Source organism: Chaetodon trifascialis, chromosome 9 (genome assembly GCF_039877785.1).
Source record: "Chaetodon trifascialis isolate fChaTrf1 chromosome 9, fChaTrf1.hap1, whole genome shotgun sequence".
Taxonomy (NCBI): domain Eukaryota; kingdom Metazoa; phylum Chordata; class Actinopteri; order Chaetodontiformes; family Chaetodontidae; genus Chaetodon; species Chaetodon trifascialis.
The window spans coordinates 27077898-27098743 of record NC_092064.1 but is presented as its reverse complement, the minus strand read 5'-3'; the positions used below and the strand labels follow the sequence as shown (position 1 = coordinate 27098743).

The 20846-nt window shown below is 44.2% G+C and overlaps 1 protein-coding gene across 2 annotated transcripts in view; it reads right to left on the bottom strand.

Moving 5' to 3' along the window:
- Positions 1-20606, bottom strand: part of caln1 (calneuron 1) — a 50122-nt gene extending 29516 nt beyond the window's left edge. The window contains exons 1-3 of one of the 2 annotated variants that reach the window (XM_070970854.1): positions 19887-20606; positions 10221-10342; positions 2408-2551 (exon numbers count right to left, since the gene is read on the bottom strand). In XM_070970854.1, coding sequence (XP_070826955.1) covers positions 2408-2551; positions 10221-10335 — 259 coding nt within the window. In that variant the 5' untranslated portion in view covers positions 10336-10342; positions 19887-20606. Of the gene's footprint in view, positions 1-2407; positions 2552-10220; positions 10343-18236; positions 19020-19886 lie in introns of those variants that run through there. The other variant, XM_070970853.1, reaches the window with a different exon arrangement.
- Positions 20607-20846: the final 240 nt, after the last annotated feature.

Below are 20846 nucleotides of genomic sequence, written 5' to 3'. Positions count from 1 at the left end.
GCTTCACCTGAAAAGCCCTGTTTCGCTTTTCCCAACACAGCGTGCTTGCTTGCACGCCGACTCTCATTTTGATGTATCCGCAGTTTGTGACAGCTCAACGTAATGCACAAAGTCACCGAGTCACTTTCTGTGTGTGTCATACGCGAGCCACCTGCTTTTGATCAGTCTCTTCCTGTGCTATGTCACAACCAAGCATCCTGTTTCAGCTCGAAATGGAGCGATGAATTATTGAAGAAAGATGCAAAATCCTGCTCCCTTTAGTTAAAGAAAATCAAGTCAGATTAAAAACAAATATGGGATGAAAACTAAATATTGGTTGCTGTTGGTTTGTAGTTCATGCATGCCAACACAGATCCAAAGTTAGTTATTAGAGTCAAAGTTAGAGAGACGTGGCATCAAGGTCATTAACACCAGAAGGAAAAGGTCACGCGTGATCTACACTGAGACAAAGGCTGGTGCAGTGCTGTGATCTGGAACAAAGAAGAGTCGTCATACCTTTCCACGAAGGGCACACAGAGCTCAATTACAACCACATGGATTGGCTCGACAGCAGAGATTAGCAGAGCAGACAACCTATCAGCATCTTCGGCATCAGGTGGGCTCGGCCGCTGAGCTCAGAATCAATGGCTGTGACCGAGGACCCGATGCTCACAGCTGCCCACTTGGCTGAGATACAATCACTATCAAGCCTCCTCATTCATCTGCTAATGCCTCTCCTCCACGCCTTTGATCACTGGCTCTTTGTCATTGTGTCAACACACATGCATATGAGAGGCTCGTTTCACACACCGCTCTGTAAATTATCCAAAAAAAAAAGGAAAAGCAGGCCAGATTTTCACACTTCATATTTGTCAGATTAACAGTAGATTGTGACGACCTGTTCTCACATTGTTCCCTAACAAAGTCCTTCCAATCAGCGTGTGCTTACAGCCCCACGTGATGCCATGTGGATGTAAGTGAGGAGATAATGAATGGATGAATGAATGAATGAATGAATGAATGAATGAATGAATGAATGAATGAATGAATGAATGAATGAATGAATGAGGGTTACATCTAACTCACATTATTCTTACAATGCACTTCTTGATTAAATAAATACTGAAAAGGATCATAAAGGTTACTTAAGGGTACGGTGTTATCGTGCATAAGTAAAGGATTTATATCATCTTTATTTAATTACTGCATCTTTCAGGATTTTATAAGCTAATAAAGCTAATAAGCTTTAGCCCTGCAATGATAAAAGCCTGTGTAAGAGATTTTCAGTACTTTGCCTCCTACTGGCAACAGTTCGCTGATACACACCATGTTAGTTCTGTCACACTCCTTCAAGTCAAGGCCTTTCTCTTGACCTGAGTGAGCTGTCTGTATTGAATAGACAGGCCTTTCTAGGCAGCCGGTCTGTCCTCAGATTCAACAATGCCTGAAAAAAGAAAACCCTCAGTATTTTGTTAATCATACAAAAAAGTTGACCTGAGGCCATTTGATAGCAGAGGCTTCCCAAACATACCTGAAAAAAGTGTTGATTCAGTACAGAAGCAGGAAGAACAATGAGAACCAGGCGGATGAATAAATAAACAGCATTACGCCTTACAGACAAAAGCTGCCGTGACCTTCATCAGCTCCGAAAGCAGCCTCGCCTGCTTCTTCAACTCGCAGCAGACGATGCAACAAGACCCGGCCCTGAGGCACAAAGGCAGCGACGGTCTCTTGAGATTCTGAAGCCGATGAGTCAGAAGAGGAATAAAGACGCTCTAACTTCTTAAACTTTAATATCCAGCCTTGAACATTTATGGTATTTCCCTATTCACTGCGAAACTGAAAAGCACTTATCAAAGGCTTTGATAGCAGCATGAGGAACTTTCCCAGTGATCTGACATTTGCATATTGCATTTTCCCATCCCCGCCTTATACAATTTTAAGAGTCGACCCTTAATAAAATGTCAATCACAATGCAGACAGCTTTTTCTGAACCTTCGCACAAATGCTGTCTGCAAGAAGGTGTTTCCTTGCCACTGAGGGTGTTCTCTCCAAGGACAGGAGCGTCCTCTCCTGCAGCACCAGGTGAGGACGGTGCTGCAGGACTGAAATGATTCAGATCTTATTGTTTTGACAGCAGGAGCCATAAGCACTCTGAATGTATTGTTGTGCCACAGTCTGAGATGCATTTCAGCACAGATTCAGCTGCTGCAGCGAGTGATTCATGCAGTCCAGTTGGACAACCTTTATGAAAACCCAGTATCCAGCATAGCTTGGCATGAGCACACACTCAGCATGCATGAATTATTGTATGTATTTCTGTATAAAAACAAAATGTGCAGCATGATGTAACTCATGAGGGGATCTGCATTGCACAGTACATTCTCACACCTGTGCATGCGTGCTTGTGTGTGTGCATGTGACTCACCATCCATGTCTAGTCTCTGCATGATGATGGCCAGTTCCACCTCACTGGGCATGTAACCCAGAGAGCGCATGGCCATACCCAGCTCCTGTTTGGAAATGAACCCGTTTCCGTCACGATCCAGCACCTTAAACGCCTCCCGGATCTCTGCCAAGATAAACAGGAAATCGACTTAGCATCTAGAATCAATGCCCGGCCCTCCTGCTCCCACAAACACAAACACTTATTCACAGTCATGCACAGGGCTGTGTGCATCAGTCTGTGGACACTCTTGATACTACTCCTTAAAACTGTATTTTTTGGTACTTCTTTCTTTGGCGGTGACTCACTTCTCACAACTTTGAATTCATCTTGCACTGAATGAAGTCAGCTGGCATTTCACCCTTCCCCCTCGTTCATCATCATCCGCACACCTCTCTCTCTACCTCCCTCCCTCCCTCTCTCTTCCTGTCTGACCCAGCTTTGGATTGTGCGTTATGCAATTGGTCTCGCACCACTGCCTCAAGTTAACAGGATCAATTCCACCCATCAGCTCGTTCTCTCCACCTGCCGTCACAACCTCCGTCATCTCTCCTCGTATTCGTAACCTTTCCGTGTGCTGCTTTATTCTCTTTGCACTGTGTTTCTTCCTACATATCTTACAGTGTATTTTTAGGCTTAAATTAATGGTATTTCATCATCCAAAGTGACATTCAAATAGTTGGCATCAAACCAGTGGGGTTTGCGTAGGGGCGCTTTGCCAGGGTGAAGCCTGTGACCTTCAAGATAATGGAGCTGTGAATGAAAGGTATCGTAGAACATCGCTTCTACTGGTACCACTCCTGCTCCGACAGTTAACAAGCCGAGAAATCTTCTCACTTCTCACTGGTGTTGCATCACGTCTGTGCACACGATGTGGTCCTCGCAGAGAAAAGTTACGATAATGCTGAATTTATCACCACAGGTTCTGGCGAAGGTGCGGGATAACTCATCTTATAAGACACGTGTTTTATCTACAAGACATGCTGACAGGCTCCGCTCAAAGTTACTGTTGTACTTTCACCATCATAACAGGCCAGAGATCATAATATCTACTATATCCCTTGAAAGGAAGGTGTCAGGTCAGGTTTTATTTATGGAGCCCAAAGTCATAAATTTCCCTCAGAGATGCATCAAAGCAAGGATTGGAAAAAAGTCAGAAACGCCCTTTTGAAACAGAGACATATTTTGTCAGCCTTCCCACTCAGTTAATCATCTTGTGAGCCCTCAGATTTATATTGTGACCCCTGAGGGTCTGATCTAGACTGCAGTTATAACTTAACTTGATGAAATTACTTTGTCTTTGGCTGCAGTGTGCAGCAAAAAAAAAAAAGACCTCTGTGGTTAACCATATTTTTTACTTTTCTACTGACCGATTCTTGTGAGAAATACTGCAACTGCATGAAAGCTGAAGTGTAGGAATGAACATAATAAAAGACCTTGTAGCCCAACATCAAATTAGAGTTGGGACCGATCCGAAATATTGATACTGACTGGTGCATCTCTGCAGAAAAGCTCATAACGTACAGTTTCAGAGCAATGTTGGCTCAACTCAGTGGTCCTTTATGAAGATGTAGTTTGTCGTGTAGTTGTCAATAAAGACTAAAACACAGACTCGCAGGACTACTTTTGTAAGCACTGTACCTCTTTGCCACTTTTGTTTGAAATAATCTAAATGTTTTTGGAGCCTACGTCCTGCTCACATTACATAGTTTTGCTGTATTGACGACCTCCACCAGCGATTCGGGATCAGGGTATCACCTCAGAGGTTCCCTGTGGAGGTTCCTGGTGATCTACATGTCCTGGGTTTGTTGTCTTAACAGCGGTGCGTGTGTGTGTAGCTGCTGAAGCTGCATTTTACTAACCTGACTCACTCAAAAAAACGCTTCACTTGTACACAGTTGAGTCAGCAGCTGGTTCGCTGGCTTCCCAACGTGTGACCAAGTCATCAGTGGAAGGAGTCAGCAGGCTTCGATGTGCTTTAATAAATGCATATTTCATAAGTGTGCCTACAGACAGCAGAGGGTGTATGGCAAGAAAAGACAGAGTGACTGACAGGCATCTGGTGTTTTTAAATAGAGGTGGAATGTCACTTCTCTGAAGAACACTATGACTGCATGACATGCATGAGCACACTGTTGAGCAATGAATAATTTGAGGCTGGATAGACGGTTTAACTCCATCCTTCCCAGGAACCAGACAGGCAGAGTTTTAGTCTCTCAAGGGACATATGGAGGACATGCCCTGCATATCTCTGCAAGTGTTTGCTCCAGCGGCTACAAAAGCTGGCAAATTCACTGGTATCACAGCCAAGATTCAAACTCCAACACTCAAATGCCAAGAAATTATGCATGCATTATATTACTGTAGTGTAAGTAGACAAAAACAATGCACCAGAAAATATCACAGAATTTAAGCACAAAGGAGAAAAAATAATCAATTTTAGCTGAGTGGGAAATGTATTGTTGGGTGTTTCAACATCTTTTCAGTGAACAAACACTTTTTTTTTTGACTCCCTGACCCAAGAAATCACCAACTGAACCAAAAACCAGTCATTAAGAAAAGAGCCCATCAATCACCTTATTATCCTGCTGCACCGCTGTCATTCTGAAGCAGTCTGCTGGCAAATCGTTTGAAACAACAAACCACAAATGGAGCGTAAATTATGAATTGCCTCGTAAAATCCAGAGCGGTGTTTTGACTGTGTTGAGTCCGTACAGTAGATAATGAGAGGTCACAGTCTGCGACCTGCATCAGCACAGCATGTTGCTGCATCCACAGACAGCTGGCCCAGAGCAAATAAGGCACCATCATCATTTGGAACAATGCAAAGTGTTGTTTCACAGATACTATTTTCCAGGACGTGCACACGCAAACACACATGCTCTTTTCCCTGCATTAAGATGAGCGTCTCCTGAGTAAACCCACTGATGACTCAGACCTTTGTTCAATCCTTTCCCGTGTCTGGAGCGTATTGGAACAGAACAGCATGGAGACCAGGTTTATACATTCAAATGATTCAGTCCATTTCATGCACAAATGCTCCTATCCATCAAAGCTCATGGCACATGGGGAAGGCTGAGCTGCTTTCCAACTCAAAATCTGACATCTGGCGCACCAATATTTCGACCGAAGCGACAGAAGTAACGACAGGCGTCGCAGTAAAACTCCACTTAAAAGGAACAGAATCCTAAAGTGGTGGAGTTTGTTAATTTTGTATGTAAATGATGTCTTGCGGTGTTAAAATGTTTATGAGGGCCTGTGCTTATTGTGAGTGTGTCCCTGACTGTGCATGCTTGAATAACTGGCGTCTGTTCACTTGCATTACTTGCAATCTGTATTCACAGTCAGCTTTTAAGATATGTGCGCGTTAAAACAAAAAGATCTTAGGTGTATGCAAATACATTTTTCTATGAATGTCAGACAACCTGGAATCACCAGACTAATACTTATAATATCCTTAATATCCTTTAAGACAGCCATCAACTGTGTATATGTACTTAAATGTACCTTCCATCAAGTCTTTTGAGCCAGTGTGACTGCAAGCATTCATCTCTTTAGCATGCAAAGAAAGGCAGATGGTTGGACAGTGACACAGTGAAGAGACTCACCACGCCACATTTGACGCCTCACATTTCTCCTTCGACTGAAAAGCGTCTTCGGTAACACCATGTCAGCGCAGCGTCCAGGCTTTGAAACCAGCCGGAGATGATTATTTTTGTTGCATATATCTAATAAGGTAGCTTTTCACGCCAGCTTTTTTTAAAAAAAGGTGAAAATTATTTCCAATATTGATTAATCTGACAGTTATTTTACAATGAATAGATGAATCATTTTGCTGATGAAAGTTCAGATAATAGTAAAAAGCTTATTACTGTTTTTTTTTAACTCTCAGATCTGAAAACAGGTTTGTTCCTTTGGCTCCTGGCATCAGTATCATCAATGATTCTCGGTCCCAGTGGGATTGAGGAGAGGGAGCACACCGTCAGCACCCTGGACAGCTCCCCAAACTCCTGCTAAGACCAGTCCTGCCTGTGTGCTGCAGGCAGTCAGCACATACAGTATACCTGGATCCACTGCCACGACCAGTAACTTCACTCCTGGTCCCAGTCCTGTACCAAGTCTCTCAGCTCAAACACACCTGCTGATTATGTGCCCGTGGAGGTGAAACAAGCTGACTAACGCTGGTGCCCATCAGCCTCCCTGTTCTTTCTCCCTCTCTCCTTCAAGGAAAGTTCGGCACTGGTGGGCTGAGCAGACGCCAGCCTCCCTGCAGGCTTACTGCTGTCTGGTGCAGCTCAGCATACTTAGTGAAAGAAGAGCCTGGGAGCTGAGGAGGATTGCCCTTTCCCTAAACCTTTAATAAAATAACCTATTCTAGTTTTTGGTGTAAAGCCTGTCTCCAGGACTTCTTTATTGCCTGAGATTCACCCTCGACTATCGCTGTGGATACAGATTCAGCTCAACATGTGGAGGAGTGCCTTGATGCTACTAAACTGCTGAATATACGCTGACAGCAGCAGTCTGCAGTTAGAGCCAAACTGGAGCTCGAGCTATTCCAGTATATAAACACTCCAGCTATGCCAGCATGCTGTAGACAGTGTAAACAGTATACCCTGTGGAAATTACGCTGAATGAAACTTCAGCTGTACAACATATTTGATGAAAACTGGAGAGCGGTTTGTTCCCAGTCACAAAGCTCCCCAAAATGCTTTCATGTTCTGCTGTTCCCAATGCTGAATTCATTCAAATTCAGGCTAAGTGCAGAGATTATGCTCATTTCAGTAAAACCTGACTCAGTGTAATGTGACATTACATTAAGTCTTTGCACAAGCAGCTCAGTTTGTTGTTTCAGGACTCAACACATGCAGTCTGGCTTATGATTCCTCTGCAAGAATGCAACAGCAGACAAGCCAGCAGCATAAAGGTGATTTCTGAAACCTGCACTTTGTCCTTGCCTGCACCATACTGTAACCCAATTTGCATAAATTTGCCCATGAGTGAGACAAAAATTGACTGCTCTTAAATTAACAGCTGAGCTGCAGGATGACATACAAATTACTCTTAGAGGGCACAAAGGATGCACTCATGTCATGAAGCAAGGGCAGCGCGTCTCTGAGACAAAGGAGCTGCAATGCAAGGCATCGACTGTGCTACACATTTCGATGAATAAACGACAGCTGAGGCGATGAAGATGTGAGCAACGTTCAGAAGGAATATGGGATGCTGTTGCTGTTGAACCACTAACTCTAACTGGCACTTGGACGTAAATGCTCAAACTTAATCTTCAAAGCCAGTCTTCAGTTGAGTGACAGCAGTGGTGTGTGTCCATATTCACACACTGAAACTTCTATGATCAGTGGAACATCTTGTGAAGCCTGTTTCAAAGATTTTAATACCAGCCTACAAGCTACGTGTGGCATTTAAAGACCTTGTGCTGGTTTAAAGACCGTACAACACATTTAGCTCTCTTTGTGCAGTGATGACAAACTCAACTCTGCAGTCACTAAAGAAGTGTTACCTCAGCGGCTCAACTGGCAGTGATGCAAAGGACTTGTCATTGTTGCTGCCTTGACTATAATTTCACAAAAAAAAGCAAAATGAGGGCCACGATTTTGCAACTGACATTACAAAGTTGGAGAATAGCTACCTGCTGCACATCAATAGTAAGATAAACAACCAGCCTCCTCTGAATGACTGATTTATGCAGCTTCTTCTGAGAGATGAAACATCTACAAACTCCAGCTGACTGATTCCATAGCGCGAGCTGTGTGACAGCTTGGCCCACTGCTACGAGCTTTTTAATGGCCCAGGACAAATACAGTAAATCTTCTTTAAATACTGTGAGGCAGAAGTGTTGAATGTGCACGCTGAGGAGGCTGCGTGAGCTACACTGAGAAGAAGGAGTCGGCGGGACACGTGAAAGAGTTGCTAACGATGCTCGAAGAAGATAAGACAGGTGAGGCTGTTTCTGCTGGTCTCTGATGAAAACGACTGTAAGTTAACAGTCTCTGCCACAGTTCAGTCAAAAAATATACAACATGCAACCTGCAACGTTGTCGCCAACTATTATTGCTCACCATTAAAATGTTTCCAATTTTAATGCATTCATTTCTGTGCTTTGTGGGACAAACAGGAAGCGTAATGAGTCCCTTTCTTTGTTAAAGCTACATTTAGCATCAGTCTCTACAGCAATTTCTGTTTGCACTGCAACTGATTAACATTTGATTACTATAAGGCAAAATATTTAAGTCACTGATGAGGATCTTTTTAAGTTGATTCACGAGCATTTGTCCTCAAGGGACATCGCTGCCGAGAGAAATCCGCGATGATCCCAGCAGACTGTGGATGTGTGACATCTGTGTACTCTGGTTTGACACTGAGAAAATGGGTGAGATGTTTCATGGGTAAGTGTCTTGGTGACAAACACTTCTTAACTGCTAAGGTATGAATGACTAATTTCTCCCACTCAGATCTCAGATAACTAGAGAGTCAAAACATCTACACCCTCTAGCTGCTGTCATACCACCACTCAACCAACATGTAGTTTATAGTAAATACTGCTGCAGTAATTATACAGTTGACAGGCTTCAGTTTCAGAGTGTTTACTTGACCTCACGAGGACCCTCTGAACACACCTTATTCACCAAACATCATGAACCCATTGAAACAGAAATGAGAAATTCAGATGCTGCAAATATCTCCATGCATATTAAAACTCCACCCTGACAGAGTATCTGGCTATTACCGTGCGCTGTGCAGCCAATTTTCCAGGCGGCAGCTTAATGTTGCATCAATGGATTAATATTTTGGAGGTCTGGGGGAGTGGAGGTTGTTTGCTGCCTGTGAGGCTGCCACTGCTGACTCCGGCAGACTGTAATTGATCAGGTTTGTGTTCTACAGGCCCAGGTGATTACTCTCAGACAGGTTCCAAAACAAAGGGTTCATAAACACAGCCACAGCACAGACGCCAAGCCAGACAGAGAAGCCAGCAGATGTGAATGCTCCCGGTGCGATAAGCCGCCGGGAGAATAATGCATTACTATGCTTTGTTGGTTCAGCTGAGGAGGAGGATGCTGGTTCTGGATTATCTTTCAACGCATTACTGACTGAAAAGCTGACTTTGATCAGCACCTGTCCTTTAAAACAGTCTACTCTTTGCCCTCCCCCTTGTGGATGTGTTCAGTAACTGGAGATGTTTTGTGAAAAATGAAGTTCCATATGGGTTTGGGATTCCACAGTGAGAACAGGCTGATTGCCCAAAAATAGTCCTTTTTTACGCAGTGGCTCCCACCGTGTGACCGTCTGATCCGCCTTAAAAATCACATGACTGACCGTCGTTCTGGTGTCCTCTGGTTCATTACCTGTGCGCACATTTGATTTGACACTGCACAGTCAAAGATCTTCGACATCTTTGTCACTTTTCTAGTGCTGCGAATATCTGCTTCCCTTAGCTTTGGTTCCGCATCCCCCTCAAGCTGGCATGACTAAACACAAAGCTGCAGTGAGTTTTTCATCATCCATATGCAGCACTATGTTCCAGGTGCAGCGACTAACTGAGCTGCCTTTGCTGTGCTACCTCTTGAGAATAAAATGTTAGTTTGGGAAGAGACATTATGCTTAGATTAAATACAATAAATGCATTATCTTAGCATGTTACACAAAATATAATCTGCTCATCTTCATTGGTAGTAAAATGCTGCCAATGATTACGGGGGTAGAAATGGAGGCAGCAGCAGCCAAATCACTTTAAATAGACATTAAGAAGAAGGCAGGACAGCAGCCAGGCGGCTCTTACCGTCGAGCTCCTCCACAGAGATGCTGGCCAGCACGTCGCTGTCGCTGTCCGACAGCGAGCGGCTCAGGTAGTTCCCCTTGTAGAGCAGGCCTGCCGTCACATGGTGGAACGGCATCTTCTCCCTGAGAGAAGACCGAAGGAAACATTTAGAAAGCAGCGGAGAGATGAGAAGATTAATTCTGAACACAAACACCGATTAAAAGCTCCATGAGGGTGATTTTATATCATCATTGCAGCGTCTCTGTTATCAGGCATTATAATGAGCCACTTATCGAGGATGAAGACATGAGAATTGACCCGTGAGGTGCATAAACCTCTTTTCAAACAAACTCGAAAAATAGAAAAACATCAAATGTGAACCCATAATCAGCAACAGGGAGCCGGTTGGCCCATTTGTGATATTGGTGAGGCTCAAGCACATTAACGTCCGAGGGGCAGAGTATAAACGAGATCCATAAATGAAGCAGAACTCATTCGCTAAATGGGAAGTGACACAGTGGGAGGACTCATAACTAGAGGTAAACGTAGTAAATGTGTGTGTACGTGCCAGAGTGTGAGAGCATGCACGTGTGTACTGTTCTGGATGTGCAAATACGACGGAGGCAATTAATTATTCAATAAATCGAGGCCTAGGGGCACAGGAGGAAAATAAGAGCGCGCAGAGCAGAAAGATTTGGGCGCCTGCTTCCTCCTCTCTAATTGGATTTCGTCTCGATGAGCACTTGGAGGAGATGCTCCTGCGACAGAGTGAGGAGCTGAAGATGGGCTGAGACATTACAGCGAGGGAGCAGTGCAGAACGGTGGACTGCTCCGAAGCATTTATAAAAAAAAAACCTCTAGCTGGTTCTTCAATTCACCCTGCAGGATGGAGGCATGCATGCTTCTAGATAAACGTAACAGAGATAAATGCTAACATGTCGACGGACAGTCGAGGCACATTTCTAACTGCAGACCTGAGGCTTTGTGGAAATAGACCCTTTATAACAGACATTATTTAGTTATGAATGTTCCGTTGTTAATGTTAATGTAAGTCATTAAAATTGGTATTTTCCACTATTTAATACAGAGCAGCACAAAAAGTCAGAGCAATTAGTAACAACATATAAAGGTACAAACTTTTTGGTTTTGGCAAAATGAATGGGCAGATATGAAAACTGTCGGTGAGACTGAATTAACATAAAAAGACTGTCATTGCGTCATATCTGAGTCAAATCAATCAAGTTGGACCTGAAAGAAGCATTTCAGTGTTCAGTTTAAAGTGAGAACAGACGCAAAGGGATGTCTCTCAGAAGTGAAATGATGAGGGAATATCTGTCCAATAACTGATAAAATAGATTTTTAATTTTACTTTTTGCAGCCATTAGCTCCTTCTGGAGGCTTGTCCAGCACCTCTCAATGCTCATGTTTCACCGGCTCGAGCTGTCAGCCACCTGTTACCTCACAAATTGAAAACTGCCGCCTGCATATTTCTTGTTTGTCAGTTTAATAAGAACGCATATCAAGACGTCTGCAACTGCGCCCACAGCTTTTATGTGACCAGCTTTCCCTGCACGTAATGTCAGTATTTTTCATTCTCTAATTCATCAATTATTCAGCCATCTCTCAGCTGTCATTATGAATATTACAATCATCGCTCTCGTCCGTTCTCTCCATATTTTTGTTACGAGCCAACCCGTGTAGCTGCTTCCTGCAGGCGTGTGCGATCCGGGGTTTGGTGATCAGAAAGATTTACCACGCAGGGACAGAATTTACATACATTTCATTACAGCACACTCTTCAGGCCCAGACTGTGCACTCAGTGTTAAATAACTCAATGGCTTATTTTGGGAACATGAATTATTTTGAAAAGTTGAGAGAGGAGCGAAGACAGCAACACTATGCGGCAGAAACCTTTGTCCTCTGGCTTCGCATTGGTCAGCTATGCTGATATGTGTTCAATGTGTAGTCGGTTAAATTAAGCATAGCGTCAGGCAGAGCACTGAAGTCACACTGGCATCATCTGCTTCATGTAAGCTTCACTCTCAGCAGCTCATTAACAGCAAATGATCGCCAAACAAGTTAACACAACGACTGAGTCTGTGGTCTACTGACGAAAGTATATTTAGATTTTTGCAGTATTAAGAGTATTCATGCAGTATTGCAGTAACAGAAACAGAACATTTCCTGCTGCAGCAGCTTCGCTTTAGAAGCATTAACTTTACTGACTTTTATTATGAAGTAGTAACAAGAAATGCAACATATTTGTCAGTGAGCTTTGAGTTTACTGCTATCATTCACCAAAAATGCACCTACAAAACAAGGCGACGGTCATTGTTGTCATTTGATGGTGGATCAGTTTGAGGTGAGGTGACAGGCTGCACACCTCCAACTTCTCTGCAAGGTAAAAAGCTGGTTTCACTGGGCCCTGCGCTCTGCAGATCCACGCTGCGTGCAGCACAAGATCACATCAGATTACCTGACTGCTTTATTAAAATGAGACGAGTTTGTTTTGCTGCCATCACAATTATGTGACCTGTAACATTAAACCGCACGTGCAGTTATCAACAGTAACTCCAGGTGAGAGCAAATCAACCAGGACTGAAATCTCGCAGCTTTAACAAAGACGTAATGTTGATGTATGTTTATTAAAGGGGATTCACACAGAGCAGAGCCTTTTCCACCAAACTGTTCTGTTCAGCTGCTGCTTTGGAGCTTTGACCGCCGCACACGTCTGTCAAAGATGATTTGTTAGAGAGCACGACACAGAAACACCTTCTGTGTCACCCAACATCAACAATTACATGTATCGACATACCTGCTCCTTCAAAGTAACTAAAAAAGTGAGTCTGAAAGCTGACAAACAAAGATGCAGTCGTGCCAAAGAGCACAGAGAGAACATGGCACATTAACGGGAGACGTTACGGCAATATTTCACTATAATATCTCACAAGGATATAATGTTTATTAATGCAGCAGATGAGCTGCACTGTGAGATAATGTGCTGAACCAGTGAAATAACTGATCTCCAACCCCCTTAGGAAGACAGCGTTGAACATGGCTGTTCACATCCTTAAGCATCATTACACTTGATTAAACTGATCAAGGTCTCAGATGAACAAGCTAATTTGCCCTTCAGGAGCAGAGCAACATACAGTCATCACTTAATTCAGGAAGTTAGCGCCATAGCCTCAACCAAGACCACATCTAATCTCTTTCCCTCATCAAATCGCTATTCCCTGCACACTGTGATATATCAGCTCAGTAGAAAAGAAGGCGAGGATTCTGGGATCTAATAGCCAGATTGACTGGATGATAAAAATGAGCCACAGAAATGACTTAGAGATAGTACCTCAGTGCATTAGTGAGCACGCTGCTTTGATCAATTCCTCATTCCCAACTCTTTGAGCAAATGATTGAGATACTTTTTCTTTCCTGCAGGGACTCAATGAACAATTAGTTTCACTGCAGATTCATTATTTGAGCGATCAATTCATTGTTTATTCTTTAAAATATCATAAAACTGCAACAAAACGCTCATTACAGTTTCCCAGATTCCAAACGAATCTCTGAAAAGTGCTTGATTTACAGTAATAAAAACCTGAGAAAAGCCGATCCATTAATCAGCGAACTGTTTCAGGCTTTGGTCATCACCTTTAAACAGACTGTAAAGAAGCCGTCTCCTGTGAGAGTACGGAGGCCTGAAAAGGGTGAGCAGTTTAAGTGGAGCTGCTGCATCCAGGCTGGAGAGAACATTGAATGAATGTGTGAAATCACACATGAACGTGACACTAAAAGCAGAATAAATCTGCCGCAGCTTTATGGGATAGTCACTCAAATTTTACATCGCTTTGAGCCCATTAGCTAATGCTGTTACTCACTCACTGAAAGTTACTCCGGGTAAGTCGGAACATGCGTTTGCTGATGGCTGCACTAGCTGTGATTGGGGAATTTAATCACAGGGACCCCCTCCACCACTTAAGCCGGAATATGTTTCAGGACTGCGATGAACCCGGCTTCATTTCTTAGAGCCAACCAGCCAAGGAAAACATGAGGATCTCAAACGTCAAAGAGGGGCTGCTCCTGTCCAAGGACGTGGTTTAGACGTGAAAAGACTGACACGGACCACAAACCTGTGCTTTATATATTTACATATGTTTCCTCACATGCCTAATTGGAAATTTGCACAAAGGTTCTAAATAAAATGAGAAAAATAACTGAATATTATGAGTATATAATTCCAAATGTAATAAGCAGTCAAGCAATGTCTGTCACTCTGCAGGGACAAATTAAGGGTCCAGGGCCTCAACGAGAGGCGATTGTTCCACCAAATTTAGGACCACCTTTGGCCAATCAGCATTTTCATTACAAGCAACTGGAAAATGGAGCTCAATCCCAGTCCATATTAGAGAGTGTGCACCAGTTTAAAGATTTCTCTGAAGACGTGGCTGAAAGAGAATCAATCATGTGATCTTTGATCTTGTAGAAAACCAAATGTATTATGCGTTTTGCATGATGTTTGCTCTGTAATGTTGCTGTTGCTGTCTTGTTGCTGATATTGTCTGTAATGTTTAGTATTTGTTTTATTGTCTTTTTAACTCCCTGCTCAGGGACCACAGACGCAAATGAGCTATTTTAGCTAACTCTGGTATAGAGGCGGTTCTCTACATGGTTCCTGTCAACTAAACTAATAAACTAAATTAAACTAAACTGGGATATGAGGTTTTGATCATGTGGTACAGCCCTGCTGCATATAACAATATCCACCTGAGAGAAGATAACGGGTATGTGCAAGATTCACAAATCAAAGAGTAACAACATCAATCTAAATGATTTAATCATCTGATAAAGTCTCTACATGTTCAATGCTCCTGATCAAAAAGCTGTAAGTTCAGGAGCACAAAGAAATTAATATTTAGATGGACTAAAGTCCCAGAAGCGAAGAGAAAAAACGTCCAGTGTTTACTGTGGTGTGAATGGACAGCACGGATTTCTCTTCGAAGTCTCTTGTTTTTAAAGACATTTTCTGTTGAAAATGGTGAACTTGAGAAAATAAAAACTATTGAGAGCATATGTAATCTTGTTTTCCTTTTAAAGTGTATTTCCACTCACCCGCGGTAAAACTATTCCAAGGTAGCCCGACAGTAGATTACTGCGTCATTATCGCTCTTTTAAGTCTTCCCACTGTTGTTAAGACTGGGTCACGGCAAAACTGAACCCAATTACAGCAGAGACATAAATAAAACCACCTCCACGGAAGTTGTGAGCATGCCTTTCAGGGGAAGCACTACTTGTACTGACACTTCAAGGATAAGACAAAGATGACATGACTAATAAAAGCACTTTGACCCTGAAGGAAGAAGCACTAAGCCGCAATTACACTGTTGCCATTAAAACGCTGCATGTCCTCAAAGAACCCGCGAGAAGGTGTGATGAACTCATTCCTCTTCTCGTGTCTTACAGCGAGATTAGTGCCACACTTTAACAGAGATCAGCGTCAGGACACTGAGGAACACATAGCCATCAGATAAATGAATATTTTTCTTTTGTAAAAAATGCTGAAAAATGCAAATCAAAGGCTCTGAGAATAAAAAATGCATCACATCACACCCAAAGCAATTAAATTCACAATACAAAACAGAAAAATCCTCAGATTTGAGAACTTTGTGTTTGCTTGATAAATCACTGAAACAATGAATTGATTATCAAAATCTGTTGAATAATTGATAAAACATCAAAGCATATGATTCAAATATATTACACTTGAGCAGCAAACTGACTATTCATACATGTTGACCTTCTCTTCTGTATTGAAATTTTACAGGTCACTCAGACCTGGAAGCGTCAAACCTCTCTTTCTATAAGGCACGACTAATCAAACCCACAACCTCTCCAGAGCACCAAACCAGTCGTCGCTCCTGAGTCCTGACTGTTGGAGACTGCAACCTGATGAAAAGAGCACAGCTTCACCCGAAGCTTTCTGCATGACAAGGAGGCCAGATGGCAATTTCTCACATCAGGCCCTGCAGCACAACAGCCAATAGCAACGGGCCGATACTGAAGGGGACACTGTGGGAACACGGTGTCCCTACAGCAGACCCTCCAGCCATAAAATCAACCGCGTAAAGAGGACGGTGACATCTTATGAGTTTGTCTCAAAATGCATGTGAGAAAAGAGCCCAGCCCAGGATGTCATTCCTCTTCCAAGGAACAAAAAAGACTAAATCTCCATAACACTGACGACCTGGCACTGCATCCCATCACTGAGAAACGGCTGAACTATAACGCCAAAAGAAAGGTGAGCTTTGCTTTGAGTGCAAATCCACAACGAATTACACGCAGCACTTAACACCTTCAGCGCTGCTCTCTGCCACGTTATCAGAGATGTGACAGCAGCCAGGAAAAACACCTGCCAGGACATCACAGACTGAGGTGTGGCCACATTAGCAGGATGTTTACAGACCCCCTCCAACGAAAATCCAGTTTGTGACCTTATCGACATGCCCATATGGTGTTTTTTTTATATGCTACAAGACGTATCATCAGCGCCATGGCTGAGCATTCCCGCCTTGAACTGCAGTGGACCAATGACAGTCTGACAAATGCAGATTCAAACAGCCAGCGCTTCATACATAACACACCTGAGCAACCAATCAGGCTAACTTCCAGGGTGGGACGATGAAGAGAGGAGGGGAATCAGAGGAGAAGCCAGGTGTAGCTACGTATGGGTAATCAGCAAGTTACGCATCACTATTTTCAAACTGATGGCAGAGACGTACACTGTCCACCCATTCATCATCTATCCTGGGGACGCAGTGAGTACCAGTGTCCAAACACATCTGAGGTGTGCTACTTAATGTTAGCCAACGTTAGCCTGCCAGGTGACATGATGATTCAGGTCAAACGCTGACAGGATGTTTTATGCGGCTTGAGGGGGGCGATGAAGAAAGCTACAGCAAACTTTACTCCAGGTTGTCAGATAGAGAAGCTGCTGATGATGGTGTTTGATCAGCAGAGTCGAAGCTGCAGGCGAGCGGCGGAGGGGTGGGCGGACACGGAGGCGGGACTGCTTAGATCCGCGCATATGAAGGCAAAGGTGTAGAGCTACATCTAAGGCATGAAGGGATGTTTTCTGCATGGAGAAAGATCCTAAACATGCAATATTGATTAAAGGAGGTGAGTTTTTTGGAGTTTAATCAACGCCTGGAGAGGAAATTTACTTTTTTCTACCCATAGAGGGAAGTGCAGCAGCAAGTTTTGAGTGTGGTTTTGCCAGTTTTACCATTTTTTCTCACAGCTGCTGGAAAAAAAAAAAAAAAAACAGCACAAACAGCAAGTGGTCAGAAAAAACAACCAGTTCGGAAAATTACAGCCAGCCAAGATGAAGATTTTTGTAGAATATATAAACTTTCATTCAGGTCACAAGCGAGGTATTCTGGTCACACTTCAGCTTTATTGACAGTCCTGGTGGTGTTTCCATGTAGGGAGGCAGCACGGTGCCATCTGATGACTCTGTCCACTGATGGATCGATGTAAACACAGCGAGCCTTAGACAACACCGAACACTGCTGCAGCAAACAGAACGGAGATGCTAAAATCATCGACGTAAAAACCAGTTCCATCAAGACATTATTAAGACGGATTAATTAGCAGCAGCTTTCGATCACTAAACCATATCTGTTCCTAAGGCGTGTAAGACTGATACCAAGTTATCCAGCACATGCAGCAAAACAAGTGTGTTTACTAAAATCTGTGCCTGTAAATAATGTGAAATTACTACAATGCATTCGTGACACACGCCTGAACCAATGGCTTTCCAGCTATGGACTGTAGAGGCACACAAGGTGCTTCGAAACGCAGCCAACTGGGCACAAAGACAATTCATCAAACCATCACTGCAAACAGGAGTCAAACGCTCAAACTGGGAGAAGAGAAGGGAGCGTCCCACAGAAGTGCCACCTCTCTGCACACATTAGCGGCTGCTTCCTGCAGCAACAGACTGCTTCTCCTCCTCTCCGTCTCTCCCGTGCTGACTCTTACCCATACTGGTGGCTTTGACTGTACTCAGCAGGATCCTGCAGCACAACAGGCTCCCTCGCCGGACTCTCCAGCACGTCCACCTCCCCGTCCCTCAGGTACGGGTTGCCCGGCAAGTCTCCATTCACCTCATAATGTGTCCCCGGCGCCGGCATGCCGGTGGGCTCCACTGTCTGAGGATCGGGCTCTGTGACCTCCTCCTCCATCAGACTCTCAGATGCAGCAGTGCCTCCAGCAGCAGCGGGAGACTGCCTGTCCACAAACCACTGAGCCCGGGCTGCCTCCACAGTTTGGGCTTGTCCCAGAGCAGCGGCATCGGTTCCCAGAAACCCGTTGTTAATATTTGAGCAATGAGAGCAGCAGGTACGACAGCTCCTCTCATACTCCTCTCCTTGGCTCCTGACTTACACCCTCCCTCTCTGTGACTCCCTCTCTCCCCCTTTGCTCTCTCACTCACTCTCCAGAGAAAACATTCCTCCACATGGGGAGACAGAGTGGAGGGCTCATTAGTGAGTCCCAATGACAGACTCAGCCCTGCCTGCCTGCCTGCCTGCCTGCCTGCGGCTGTGCTCACAAAATACACAGGGAGAGGCTGAGGAGAGGGAGACCCATAGAGGTAAAAAGAGAGAGAGAGAGGCAGAGACTCAGACAGACAAGACAAGAGAGACAGAGGGAAGGCAGACAGTCAAATGAGGAATGACAGACCAATGGGAGCTGAGAAAAAAGACAAAGACAAAGAGAAAGTAGGGAGCGGGATTGACAGATAAGGTATAAGAACAAAAGACTGCTTGTGAGTGCGTGTGCAGGGAGAGCGCGCGCGCGCACACGCACGCACACCGCCGTTATATCCCGGTGGATTGTGCTTGCAGTGCGCTCTGCAGGTCAACACTGGGATGCTAGGAAGCCACATCGCACAGAGAGCGACACATCTCCGGGAGAGCGCGCCGTGCGTAACAGCGTCCGCCACCGTGTGCAGCAAGAGCGCGCGCTGGACGCTGCGCAACGCGAGGATGGTGATGGTGATGGTGGGTGGGAGCCGGCCGGAGGGGGGTCTACAGCGAGAGCACCAGCCCTTTCTCGGCTCCGGTGCATCACATCGACCTCCAACGCGTACACACACTTCCTGTGAGCTGCTCGTCATCAGTGTGACAGCTACTGTCACCGCCAACAGGCGTTACTGTTGGTGTCCCCATGAAGACATTTCACTCACTATGTCTTTCGGTAGAATGAAACAATCATGATGCCTCACACAAGCTTATATCTGTCTCTGAAAGCAGCCCGTCGCGGGGTGTCTCCATTTTAAGCAGGTCAATGATCAATAATCAATTAAAAAAAACTTTATGAAACACGTTTTTGTTTGAAAAATCTCCTCACACAAAAAGTCAAACTGGGCTGTTCTTTGACTTATTCTCTCGCCTGTGTCTCGCCCGCTGTGCACAGCATTCATCATGTGCTGAGACGTTTAAAGGAATGAAAGCGGGAGCAGACATTAGGACAGACTCCTCTGATTGGACACCCACAGGTCCTGACCGATCCCAGCAGGTGTGGGCCTGCAGGAGCGCTTCACCAAAAACATCGATCTGCTGGAATAATCAGCTGCAGCCTATTCATTTCCCACTCAGCTTAATTTATGGTCTAATTTCCCCAATTTACCTTTGAGGGTGTTGGTGTCTGAGGTGATCAGTCAAATCCGTTAATCGATCGCCGCAGTATAGGATCCAGTTTAGAGACTTGTGGTGGACTCCTCAATCAGCCTCGTTGATCGATCCGCGTGCTTGTTGCGTTATCAGAGGATTAATCCTTTATTTCGGGAATGCAGTGCAATCATTTCCTTTCCATCGCAGACAGATGAAGAGTCGCTCCGGATGGTTTGTGTGTTTTCCTTCTGACACAAAGTCCAGCAGCAGTGTCAGCGCGCCGCGCGCTCGATCGAGTTGCACTTTTCGCCAAACTCTCATCAATTTTTCATTTCTTCTCTCTTTCCACGTCGGACGCGGTTAAATTCGCGCGTGGTGACGTCTAGTCGAAGAAGAGCCTTTAAATGCAAAGGTCCGCTGACTCAAAGTAAAATGAAGTGAAGATCCACACACTCACGTACAGGTGCGGAGCGGCGGTAGGATTGATGAGAGCAGCCCGGCGGCTAAAGGAGACGCTCCAACCCAAATCAATACGCAATCGAACAGGAGAGCTGCGATTGGCTGTTTTTACTCTTGTTTGTCTCTGTAGGTTTATTGTGTCATTTTCAACGGGTCAAACTCTTCTTGCTCCGTTTAGAAACAGTTAACCGGCCACATTTCATCAACGTTATTCCTCCTCTTACTCAGCTCTAAATTTTAAAAGTGAATCTGTGTCAAACAACCAAAACAAGAGAGTATTTTCCGGTTATATCTTTCAAAATAATGCCTTCTGCCGGCTTCAAAAACACAACATTTCACCACTACTGAAAGAAATTAACGCCTCTCTTCATAATTAATCTAAAAGGTAATTTTCTTCTATGCTTCCAAAATTTCATTTCCAGAGTTAAATCGCGCAGTTAACGGTATTCTCCTTATTTCTGCTGAGCATTACTTTTTCAAATGGCACCACTTGATACTTAATTTTGTTTGTTTGTTT